The 12,322-nt window shown below is 41.2% G+C and overlaps 1 protein-coding gene across 2 annotated transcripts in view; it reads left to right on the top strand.

Annotated features, from left to right (window-relative positions):
* The first annotated feature begins 549 nt into the window (after window positions 1–549).
* Window positions 550–12,322, top strand: part of phip (pleckstrin homology domain interacting protein) — a 48,011-nt gene continuing 36,238 nt past the window's right edge. For both annotated transcript variants that reach the window (XM_034150388.1, XM_034150387.1), the window contains exons 1-8: window positions 550–906; window positions 1,020–1,078; window positions 1,164–1,193; window positions 1,344–1,403; window positions 4,582–4,732; window positions 5,377–5,475; window positions 5,712–5,872; window positions 10,403–10,624. In XM_034150388.1, coding sequence (XP_034006279.1) covers window positions 867–906; window positions 1,020–1,078; window positions 1,164–1,193; window positions 1,344–1,403; window positions 4,582–4,732; window positions 5,377–5,475; window positions 5,712–5,872; window positions 10,403–10,624 — 822 coding nt within the window. In that variant the 5' untranslated portion in view covers window positions 550–866. The remainder of the gene's footprint in view (window positions 907–1,019; window positions 1,079–1,163; window positions 1,194–1,343; window positions 1,404–4,581; window positions 4,733–5,376; window positions 5,476–5,711; window positions 5,873–10,402; window positions 10,625–12,322) is intronic.

The following is a 12,322-nucleotide window of genomic DNA, read 5'->3' as shown; positions in this document are numbered from 1 at the left end:
GTAACTCACGAGGTTTCATTCATTAAGCTGCATGCATCCCCCTTCTTCTCCGACTCAAACCCTTCCCCCATTTTACTGCCTCGCAGTATTTGGAAGAGAAATGGACGACTTCCCCACCAAACGGCTCCCAGAGAGTGGGTGTGTTAGCTTGACATCTTGTTACACATTAACGACAGTGTGATAACACACGGAGTCGACGAGAACACACACAATTACTACAACTATCTGTATTATTTGATAAAACCTGACTAAAGAAGTCGGCTGTGAAATCCCCCTCAAACACGGTGGCCACATTCTACATCCGCAGCTACGAACACAGAAAAATAGAACCGGGAGTTGCATTGTATTAACACGCAACAACATGTAAACTATGAATATATAGGCATGTAATTATTAAAACGTGATAAATGTAATCTAGCTACGAAGTTACAGCCATTCTGCAGCAATGTCCTCTCCTACATCAAGCTGCCATTTCTACCTCCCCTCTACAGTGGCGTGCGTGAAACAAACACACCACTCGTCTTCTTCCGCAGAGGGCTTGCGCTTTTGCTTTTGAGGGGGAGGGGGATTTAAACAAACATGCCTGCACAACAGACCAACCGCCACTAAAATTCACCCTGAGGGATTCCCAACCCTGGAACATATCCTGTGCTGGTTTTTTTGCTGGAGGAAGACGGTGTTTTGCGGGGTAAACCGTTCAGCGCGCACTATTTGTTGCTCGGCGGAGATATACTCGACGCAGCCGGGACTCGGTTTGAGCGGAGCTGAATGGAGCCTCTTCCTGGTGGATAAACAGTGACAGCTACAGGGCAGCCACCTAGACCCAGCACACAGGCTCTGGCGCTGCCCTGGCAAACAACACCAAAATGGCTTCAGACAGTACACACATCGCGCAGTTGACTTCTGGTGAGTAAAGGAGAACGGAAAATGTGTCATGGTTGTTGTAATATCCCCCCAATTTCCTCGGTGCCCTCTTCTAACGCAGCTCCCGTCCTCTTCTCCCCCTCCAACCATACCAGAACTGTACTTCCTAATAGCCCGATTTCTAGAAGCTGGACCGTGTCAAAAAGCAGCCGAGGTTGGTGTTTATGCATTTTAGGATAATTTATAATATGTCCGAAATCGTCATGGGGTGTAATTTTGTATTTTTATCCTATTTTCAGACCCTGATAAGGGAGGTGGAGGAGAAGGAGGTAAGCAGTCAGCACTACGAGAGAGATGCTTCTCTCTGCACTGTACTTTGTCATGTTGCTTTCACTCTGATTTATCATTTACTCTTTAAAAAAATCACCTGCTACATTTATAACCTGAATGATAACGACGACATTATTTTTCCATCTTAGCTGCTACCCATAAGGCTGGACTGGACAGGGCAGGAGCACCCCGGGACGTACAGAAATTTGGTAAGGGAGCTCTATAACTGAGGGAAAAGTTTTTAGAGAGCAAAATAAAAATTGAATTTCCCGCAATTTTTAAATCAGGTGGTAAAGAAAAAGCTGTAAAGGACTTTACAGCAGGGCTAGCTGGCTGCAAGTTGGGGCCGATGTGGGGCACCAAGGGCTCGGGTCCCAGCCTCCTGTGCACCGTGGTGTGCGAGTTGGGTGCCATGCATGTGCAAAAGGTTGTAATAGTTGTTGGAAAAATGTGTGTGAAATGTTGATACGTCATGAGTGTTGTGGTGTAGGAGCGCCAGGATCCGGAGGAGGGACTCCCTGCGCCACAAGCCAGAGAGAGATGGAGGCGCTCTTGTCCTGCATAATGTGTGTGCATGGGTTTGAAAACACACAGGGGGCAAGAGTTAGAAAACTGGAGTTTTTGGAGGAGAATATAAACAGTATATTTAGCAAAGCTGGAGTTACAGCGACCCAGTTGAGAGGAGGCTGCTGTGCAGGGCTGTTGTGGAGGCATTTTCTGGAGAATTTTTTTTGTGGTTGCAAACTCGAATGGAGGAGAAGAGATGAGTTTATGTTGAAGATGAGAGGTAACGATGAGAGGATACCTTATAATCGCTCTATTAATGAAGTGCTAATTGTCATGTAAACAAACAGGGCTCGGCTGAAAGCGCCGTTTACGCATGGGGGCGTGGAGAGAATTAATCATCGCGTACATATTTATTTCTTCGCCATTGTGCTGGAGGTGTGAACCCCCACTTGTTTTGCTATTTTATTTAATTGAAGTTTGATTTTAATATTAATATAAAAATATTGGCTTATAACCTATTTAATTGGCTGGATTTTCTCGATTCGTCCTCTCTCATACACAGACAGATGGACATGCGAGACGATATGGCATTAAGTGCACATTCATCCGGGTGTACATTTACACGTTTTAGAGATTATTGACAGTCTTTCTGCCTGCATGTGTTTTTTCTCCCCCTCTCTTCCTGCTTGGCTCTGCTGCCCCCCCCCCCCCCCCCCCCTCCTCCCATTCCCTGCCGATCAGCCTCCCTCCTGTCTATTGTGCATAATGTTCTTCTATTAGAAAATAAAAAAAAACATACTGCGGATGGTTTTTAATTATTAGACTGAATAGAAACATGGTGTTATATAGGGGATCACGGTTGGATGTGTTTGATCGGAGGCTGTTAGGTGTATATGTCTGGGTCTGTACAGAAGGGGGTTGGGCAACAATGAGAAATCAACGTTGGCTTCATTGATAACGTATTAATTAACGATATTAATTGCATCTAATTAATTAGGGCGGATTAATTAGACATGTGATTATTTAATTGTGCATATGGAATTGATCCCGAAAACATTACATTGGAGCTATTTTTGAATTAAAATAGCACCCCGTAATTATTTGTAACCATATTTACACAAATGTGTCATTTTAATTTTGACCTCAAATAACTAGTGGATCTCAACAATGATTGGATTTTTCAGTTATGAGAGCCATATGTTGAAGATAATTATGTTTTGAATACATTATTGATTTTAGAACAGTGTATTCAAATGTAAGGTGGGGATTGTCATGTGTAAGGGGGCCATGTGCTTTCTGGTGTTGCTGTTATGACAAGGGGAGTGTTATGCAGTACCATTAAGAAGCAAGTAAAATGGAGCAAATTGTTATCTTTTCAGTGTGTGTGTGTGTGTGTGTGTTTAACAGCGCTGCATTTACCTGCTAGTGAGCTGATATGTGCTTAGAAATACTGATCACGTATCTGAACCAGCAAGGCTGTTGAAAGCAATTAAGGGGTCATTAATTGTGTGTGTGTGTGCCACAGATAATAAGTGTTACTGTCAGATAAAGGAATGGAGGGAAAATGTGTGTGTCAGTGTAATTGTATGATTTCAGGCCTATTTGACCCCGTGGAGATATTTAAATGAGATGTGTCTGAAACAAAGCTCATTTTAAATGGATACATTTGAAATAACCCCACACCCTGAAACCCTGAACACACCCTGAATGAAACACAGTGCGACTGCATGCTGCATAATTAACTCCTCTGGTGTATCGCTGCTATTCCAGTCACTCAGGCGTGTGTATCTTCAGAGTAGGCCATGCAGGAGAGTCGCCATGTGGAGACCCACTGTGTTTATATCAGTGCAGTGTTGCATGCCACACCCCCCTCCCCTGCTGATGCACTACACTGCATGTGAACGACATACATATCCTTCTAAAAGACAAGCATCCTAACTAAATCCAAGCATTCATTTCATCTTTCTTTAGTTTATGGAATACTTTTTTTTTAAATCTGAAAAGAAAACATAATTGAATAAAATATTGTTGTAGTCCTTGTTAGCCGTACTCAGTTTATTGCTGTTAAACCTCCAGAGAATAGTAATTAATTTCTGAAAAGGGCACATTTACTCTTAAATGTTTCAGCAAACCAAAAGGCGTTCTGGGTAGTGACCTTGTTTTCTGCGTGTCCTTGTTTTGCTGATAATACATTTTAGTGTGTGTGCTCAAGAGAAAATAAATGCACTGTAGCCAGAGAACAAACCTGTTTGCCAGCAGACGCTTGATACATCTAATTATAACCTTTTTTTTATTTCTCGCCAGTGTTTTTTTTATATAGTCCGACTATTAGGACTACTGAAAACTGCTTCTTTTATGTTATTCCTTTGTTTTTGGTGTACTAATATAGTTCATCTTTTTTGGGAGAGCTTGTTTGATGTCTTGAATCACATTTGTGCAACAATTGAACACATTTCAGTCAGTTTCCAGTTTTGTTATTCAACCCCGCACCTTTCTGACCGGTGTTTGTCATTTACCAGTCTGAATACAATCTAAGCTAATGTGATGTATGTGTGTGTGTGTGTGTGTGTGTGTGTGTGTGTGTGTGTGTGTGTGTGTGTGTGTGTGTGTGTGTGTGTGTGTGTGTGTGTGTGTGTGTGTGTGTGTGTGTGTGTGTGTGTGTGTGTGTGTGTGTGTGTGTGTGTGTGTGTGTGTGTGTGTGTGTGTGTGTGTGTGTGGTGTGTGTGTGTGTGTGTGTGTGTGTGTGTGTGTGTGTGTGTGTGTTGTGTGTGTGTGTGTGTGTGTGTGTGTGTGTGTGTGTGTGTGTGTGTGTGTGTGTGTGTGTGTGTGTGTGTGTGTGTGTGTGTGTGTGTGTGTGTGTGTGTGTGTGTGTGTGTTCAGGTGAAGCTATACCGGCACATCAGTCCCGAACACCTGCTGCAGGTCTGCTCCAGAGTGTGTCCTCTCCTGGAGACCGAGGTCCCCGCCAGCGTGCCGGGACTCACCAGCCTGCTGGGGGCCGGCCGGCAGAATCTCCTCCGCACCAGCAAGAGTGAGTGCATACATTCTAAATATCTACTTTAATATGCAAACACACACACTCAGGCTACTACAGCTCTCTGCATGTCCTTACAAACTAACAAACCTCTTTTCACTACATTTCGTTCCCTTGTACAATATGGACAATCCATAATAAATACTGTCTACATGTTTTCATGTGTCATTAAAAAGTCTTAAATTAAATTGTCTGACATTTAGAATAAATAAATAAATGTTAAATATGACTTGAATGTCATGGTAACTGCAAACAATGAAGAGAGTTGTCAAAGTGAATGTGTTCTGCTTGGCAGGAGAACAAAACCGCAATCAAAATCAAGGTGTTTAACTCGTATCATAATCTAATTTAGCACATTCATTAAGTGCTTCTTTATCTCCATGGTGACTGTCATTCTACCCTACCAGCTTCTTTCATTTAAGATCTCTTGTATAATATAACCAATTTAATAAATCAATTTACTTCAAGTCATTCGAGGACTTCTTGTGCCAGTATTACTACCAAAAAGAATGGGAATTCAATTTCACTTTATATGGTCTTCAAAATCCTTACATTTCATTTGTTGAATCCTGCAGAAACCATGTGTATAAAATGTGTGTCTGTATCTTTATGCATCTCTTTTTGTGTTCATCCTCCTCCAGGCTGCAAGCATGTTGTGTGGAAGGGCTCTGCGCTGGCTGCTCTGCACTGTGGAAGACCACCGGAGCCACCTATTATCTATGGGAGCCCACCTAATATTGGTAAAGAGAACACTTTGCAAAACAAAACACAATTTTCAGTCTTCGTCATGCTTTTGGTATTCAGTCTAGGAGTCAGATCTTCCGTACTATCTTATTAGTTGCCATGGTCTTATAGCTGATGTTATATTTAACAGTGGTGATATTATGTTTTGCCTCAGAATCAATGTGTATTCCTGCACAGTGTTGTAGCACATATGACAATTTCCTCACTGGTGTCTGTCATTTCTGTTTTCCAGTGGAGACAAACTTCGGCCGTCGACTGAACGGCTCCTACAGACTTAAGCAGCTAGTGCCCACGGTGGTGTACCTGCACATGAAGATGCACAAGAGGATTCTGGGACATCTTTCGTCCGTTTACTGCGTCACCTTCGACAGGACCGGACGACGCATCTTCACGGTAAGGCTGCTGTCTGTGCGTGTTGTGTTTTATGGTGTGTTGGAAGTTGAACTCACGGTCACAGAAGTTGTAGTACCACCATTTAGCCACTATGAACATTTGTTTCAACACCCGGCTCACTTCCTGGGGCCTTGGTTGAACTCAGCTTGGCTTCCTCTTGCTGCTTGTAAAGCGTGTGTTATTGTGTTTTGGTAGCCTATTGAAAGTCATTTTATTCATCCTTGTAAATTATGCAATGATGTCGAGATACACTCAGGTGAAGTGGTCTGAGATCATCGTCTTAAATTGTTGCTAGTCAAAGTGTCGATCTTGACATTTTGCTGCAGATGGTTTCAGTTGTTTGGTGCAACTCAACTTGAAACAGATTTTCCATGTTCAGATTTAAGCCGCGGCTTTTGAAGTGTGATTTATGGAGGCAGAGTTTTACATCTCTGTGCCTGAGAGGTCCAACAACTGTGTTATACAGAATGCAATGGCAAGTATCATTACAATCTCGATGTAACACTATGAATTAGGAATCAGGTGACACAAGCATTCACATAGGGAACGGTATGGAAAAAAGATAAAAAACCTCTGGCTCAAACAATGTAGAGCCGCAAGACAACTCTCTGCTTATCTTTTAAAACTAATGTCCCAAAGGCAAAGTGATGGTTGACAGTTGTGGAGAAATAAACTTAAAATCTTGTCATATTTGCCAAAAATGCAACTGTAGACTATATTTTGGATTTATTTGCAGATCAACTTGATTTTAGATTTGTATGTCTGTTGCCGGTATTGTTTTACTTATAAAAGAATAAAGAACACAATGGCGAGTGTCATAAGCGATCTCTGTTTCAATCTGAGAGTTGAGGGGTTCAAATCAGCAGAGACTGTTCAAAATACTTTCTCAACTATCATTTTCTTACAATTCAAAGGGAGGCTGGATCTGTTTCTGCATAGTAATCTGAGTTTGTGGATGAGATTTCAAAATCATTTTTCACCATGAAAAATACCTACATTTTTACACATCCTGCTACCAGTGTGGATACACTTTTAAATCAATATATCTTGCTTTATGTTAGAGGGAATAATAATTTTTTAAACATTAATCGCATCATTAATAATGTCAATGATCATATTGTAATTGTACCAAACAGGGATATTTTGTTAAGTCTGTCAAATATATTTGATAGGCCCTCATTTAACAAACACTTCACTCCCTGCGATGTGGATATTGCATCAATCAAGTTTGCCATTTTGATAAAAATGTAGATGAACTGTGCAGCCCTGGTGCATTTTGAAGAGCTCTAAAGGATCGGTTACTTTAATGTGCGCTAGTGGTAGCCCCTCATGCATGAGTGTTACAAGCTGTGTTTTCTCACCAGTATGACAAAGGCTCTGTGTTTTCGCTGTTGTTACAGTTCTGGTAGGAGGTAATTACTGTTTACCTTACAGCCGTGGGACGCTTTTACCAAATGACTCACAGCTTTAGCCGAATTCACCCTGAATGGAAGACAAATCACAAAACAAAACCTGTGGAGTCTTTAAAGGAGGAAGTTGACCTTTGCCCTCTCGGTGCCCCTAGTATACTTGTGCTGTGTTCTTTATTTCCATGTGGTTGGTTTAGAGCTACAGCAGAATGTTAGATATTGAACGAACAATGAGATCATGTAGGTTTAATGTTGCTTTCTGTTTGGATCCTTGAGTCAAACACTGCCTGCTGCTGTACTCCATTTTCAGATTTCACTTCTTAAATCTCTAAAAATGGCTGGCTGCTGACAGTGAGACGAAGGGAGCGGAGTGGAGGAGGGGGTGGGGGGGGTAGATTGACTCCCTATGTCTCTGTTTTCCTGTTATCTCTCTTTCTTACAATCTCTCTATTTCTCTCCCCCGTCCCTCATCCTGCGCTGCCCCTCCTTTGTTCCTCTCTCCCTCCCTCGTCTTGCCATTTCTCATCATAACTGGGGAAAATGTTTCCTCTGAGGCGTTGGCTAAGTGCCAGAATTAAAATTCACTCTTGGTTTCTCTCACTTTTCCCCTTTCCTTTTTCTCTCTCACTCCTTTCATCACAAGATCATTTTTATTTATATCTTTTCTTATTTCTGGAAGTATTTTTCCTCTCCACCGTGCTGCAGCGGAACACACATTGATTGATATCGAGTGTAAACATTTACTGTGATGATTTGCGATCAATGCATAAGTAAATAAAGGTTTAGCTAACCATCGATTGGCCACATTGATTTGTGTAATATAGTTTTATAAATGGCTGCAAGCTCATTATCACAGACATTGGGAAGGACAAATTGGAGCAGCTAATATGCATTGTTCATACTAGCGTAACTTCACATCTACAGCAACAAGGAAAGTCTTTTTCTGACGCTGCTGCATTCAGGCCTGGGCAGATCTGGTTTTCGTCCTTCTTGGCGTAATTCGTCCTTGAGATCCTTTTTCTAACTCGCTAAGGGAGTGTTCCCTGTTTTGATCACATAAAATAACAGCTTCAGTCCGACTCTGCTGATTATGATTTATTCAAAGAAGCGGGGTTGGAGTTTTCATCTAACATTTTCTCCAAAAGATCCGTTCCGCTGCTGTTATTGTAGAAACAAAAGCTCTGAAGATATAAAAGGATGTGTTGGCATGTTCTCTAACTCACTCAATGTAATCACACCATTCTGTCTGAAATGCATATTTGATCATTAAGTTAAGAAAATGTGCGATCACACTTTTAAAATGTTCTATTTATAACACTTTCCATACACGTTTCTTATCTTTCTCAAAAATAAAGATATAACGCATTGTCACACTGTGCTTTATACACCTTTACACTGGTTACCTGTTGGCTTTAACATCATATTGATTTAGATCCTAATCAAGGCACAGATGGCTCTGGCTCCAAATCTCTTTAACCCCTTACAATCTGGATTACAGCCAGAAGTTAAAGTCCCTATAGGCTGTAGCAATGTCTTCATTAAGGGTCATGCTTTTTCAATCCAGACTAAAGGCTGTGTTAGAAGCTGCCTCTATGCTACCAAATGTATTATACACTTGACTTTATGTCTCTTAGCTTGCTTCCACTTAACTTAATACTGACAATAAATATATTACTGAGAGGACTTTACTGGTGCACTTCTACTTACTGCTAGAACACACAGAGAGACACGCCTATCTCACAGTGTATAATATTAAAGAGGCCCTATTGTACATTTTTGGGTCTTAATTCCCTATAGTGTTTTATATATGTGTTTGTGCATCTAAATGGTTTGCAAAGGCTATGATCCTTAAGTTCCCTCCAGAGGGAGTTACCCCCGCCCCAGAAATGCCGCGATTGTACTTGGAGTTGACCAATCACAACAGAGCCGGCCAGCTAACCAATCAGAGCAGACTGGGCTCTGGTTTCAGACAGAGGGTGAAAAGAGGTGCTGCAGCACAGGCAGTATGAGGAAAATAAAGAGCTTTTTGAACATTAAAGCATGTGAACATGTCACAGTAGAGGCACAACATACAAATGATAAGCTGAAAAAGATCAAAAATATGGTCCCTTTAAAATACAAGTTGAGCTATCTGAATCAATGTGTTTCTTTTACCTGTTACTTGTCTGTAAATAGCAAGTTGGATGTCATTAATTATGCCTACCGGCACACTGTGACCACATCATTGTGAATACCCAAATGCAAAGGAGAGTGTGAGGAAACATTTACATGATTGCAGAGACCTGATTTCATAAATAAAGCACATTTACATGATGTGTTCAATAATGAACACGGTGTAGTTTAAAAATAAAATAACAAAAAGGATTTTGGAACTTATTGTACTTGCACTGTAATTGCGTTCTGTAATTGTTCTTGCATTACTAAAGGTAATGTATTTATTATTTTCCATTAATTAAGTCCTAACAAAAGTAAAAATATGAAGAGTTAATTTGCAAAAACAGAAACAACATCTCTACAACTACTTTTATTGATATTTCCTTGATTTCACAATACAGTATTATAAGATTGGTTTGGGGAAATGTAAAAATTGGCTTATTTTATCCTAACAACCCGACTAGGGTTACATTTACATTTCCTGGATTGCATTAAGAACAGCTACATAATTAAGGAAAATAAATAAATGAAAATCAATAAAATTGTTTATGCAACAACAACAAATATCCTTTATAGGTAACTAAACTATATCCGACCCAAATATCCCAAGACACCACAGTAACATGCTCATTTGGCAATGTCTACCATATCTTAAATACTCAAATTAGAAGTGGATGGAAATACACGGACAGAAGTTGAGCTGCTGACAATCATGTGCCTATAAATGTTCGTTGTCACTTGTTAACTCACTGAAGATTAGCCCCTCAGTCCCTCTTCTGTTTGCATTCCACGTGTGTCAGTCTGCTGACAGTCTGAAGCCTGCAGTGTGCCCAGATTTATTTAAAGTATTTAAAAACTTGACATGTTTAATTAGTCTTACTAGAAGTGAATCCGAGGCAGACACGCCACTTCTCAAACTAAAATACCAGTCCTCACTGGAGTCTGATTGCTTTCTTCTCTTCCTCAGGGCTCAGACGACTGCCTGGTGAAGATCTGGGGAACAGATGACGGGCGTCTGCTGGCCACGCTGCGCGGACACGCCGCTGAGATCTCAGACATGGCCGTGAGCTACGAGAACACCATGATCGCTGCCGGGTCATGTGACAAGACCATCAGGGTGTGGTGCTTACAGACCTGCGCCCCTCTAGCCGTCCTGGAGGGACATGCAGCCTCCATCACCTCTCTGCAGGTACGAGGACACTCAGCACTTCATGTTTGTGCGTGTATATTTATTTAGCTGAAAAGAGAATTTAAAAGCCACTTATAATATTTTTGTATTCCTGCCACCATTTATGTCTGTCTTTAACAAACTGCTCACTTTAGACTAAAGTAGTACCCTAGCTGTTGTCATTCTAGGAATTATGCCTGCAGCGAGAAAAGCCACTCAAACAATATTTAGATCATGACAAACTGACATTATACTGCAGTTAGTTTGAAATGTAAAGAGGCCCTATTATCAGGGCTGCACATAACTCTTTTAGTGAGTTACTCAGATGAGTACCAGGAGACAGCGTTTGGTACTCACCCCACACCAAGCGTGGTCGTCCTCACTGTCTCCTTCACTGTCCTTTATTTACACTTCTTGCATGCTAGATGATGAAGATGCACCTCCCTGTCTCTTTTTAAGCCTCCGATTTGCTTTCTCCAAAACTTGTTGCCAAAACTGTGAAGTCCTTGCATTTCCTGAGGCCAAGTTGAAGGATCAAATACTAAGAAATGATCACATTACATTACATTGCATTTAGCTGACGCTTTTATCCAAAGCGACTTACAATAAGTTCATTCGACCAAGAAGATACAAACTTGAAGAAAACAGAATCATATAAGTACATCAGGCTTCAGAGAGCCAAAACATTTCAAGTGCTACTCAACTAGCTTTAGATAAGCCAGTCCTTTATTAGTATATAAGTGCTTTGTTAGAAATTGTATTGCTCGAAGTGGAGTCGAAAGAGATTAGTTTTTAGTCTGCGCCGGAAGATGTGTAAGCTTTCTGCTGTCCTGATGTCAATGGGGAGCTCATTCCACCATTTTGGAGCCAGGATAGCAAACCCACGTGTTTTTGCTGATGGGAACTTGGGTCCCCCTCGCAGTGCGGGTGCAGCGAGCCGTTTGACAAATGCAGGGCGGAGTGCACGTGCTGGGGTGTATGGTTTAACCATGTCCTGGATGTAGGAAGGGCCAGATCCATTCACAGCATGGTACGCAAGTACCAGTGTCTTGAAGTGGATTCTAGCAGTTACTGGAAGCCAGTGAAGGGAGCGGAGGAGCGGCGTGGTGTGGGAGAATTTAGGAAGGTTGAAGACCAGACGAGCCGCTGCATTCTGGATGAGCTGCAGAGGTCGGATGGCACATGCAGGTAGACCAGCCAGGAGGGAGTTGCAGTAGTCTAGGCGTGAGATGACGAGAGCCTGGACCAGAAGTCAAGTCACATGACTTGAAGTCATATCTGATTTCAGATGTGGGAAGTTACTAAGTACACTTATTCAAGTACTGTACTTAAGTACAATTTTGAGATATTTGTACTTTACTTGACTTTGATGCTACTTTGTACTTCTACTCCACTACAGTTCAGAGGTAAATGGTGTACTTTTACTCCACCCCATTTATTTAATACCTTTAGTTACTTTACAGATGTGGATGAATGATGTGAAATATAATCAAGTGTTGAATCAGACTTTAGTTCCACTTGGAGTAAATTCACAAGCTACCCTGCAGTATACAAAGTCATTCAAACTAGCTGCACCTTTACCAGCTTTGAGAACACTTTAATGATCAATCATTATAAAACATATCATATATATTATTCTGAAATGGACCAATCTGCACAATGACTACTTTTACTGTCGCTAACTATATTTTGATAATACTTGTCTTTTCTGATTTTACT

Source organism: Trematomus bernacchii, unplaced genomic scaffold, assembly GCF_902827165.1.
Source record: "Trematomus bernacchii unplaced genomic scaffold, fTreBer1.1, whole genome shotgun sequence".
Taxonomy (NCBI): domain Eukaryota; kingdom Metazoa; phylum Chordata; class Actinopteri; order Perciformes; family Nototheniidae; genus Trematomus; species Trematomus bernacchii.
This window is presented reverse-complemented; position numbering and strand designations above follow the sequence as displayed.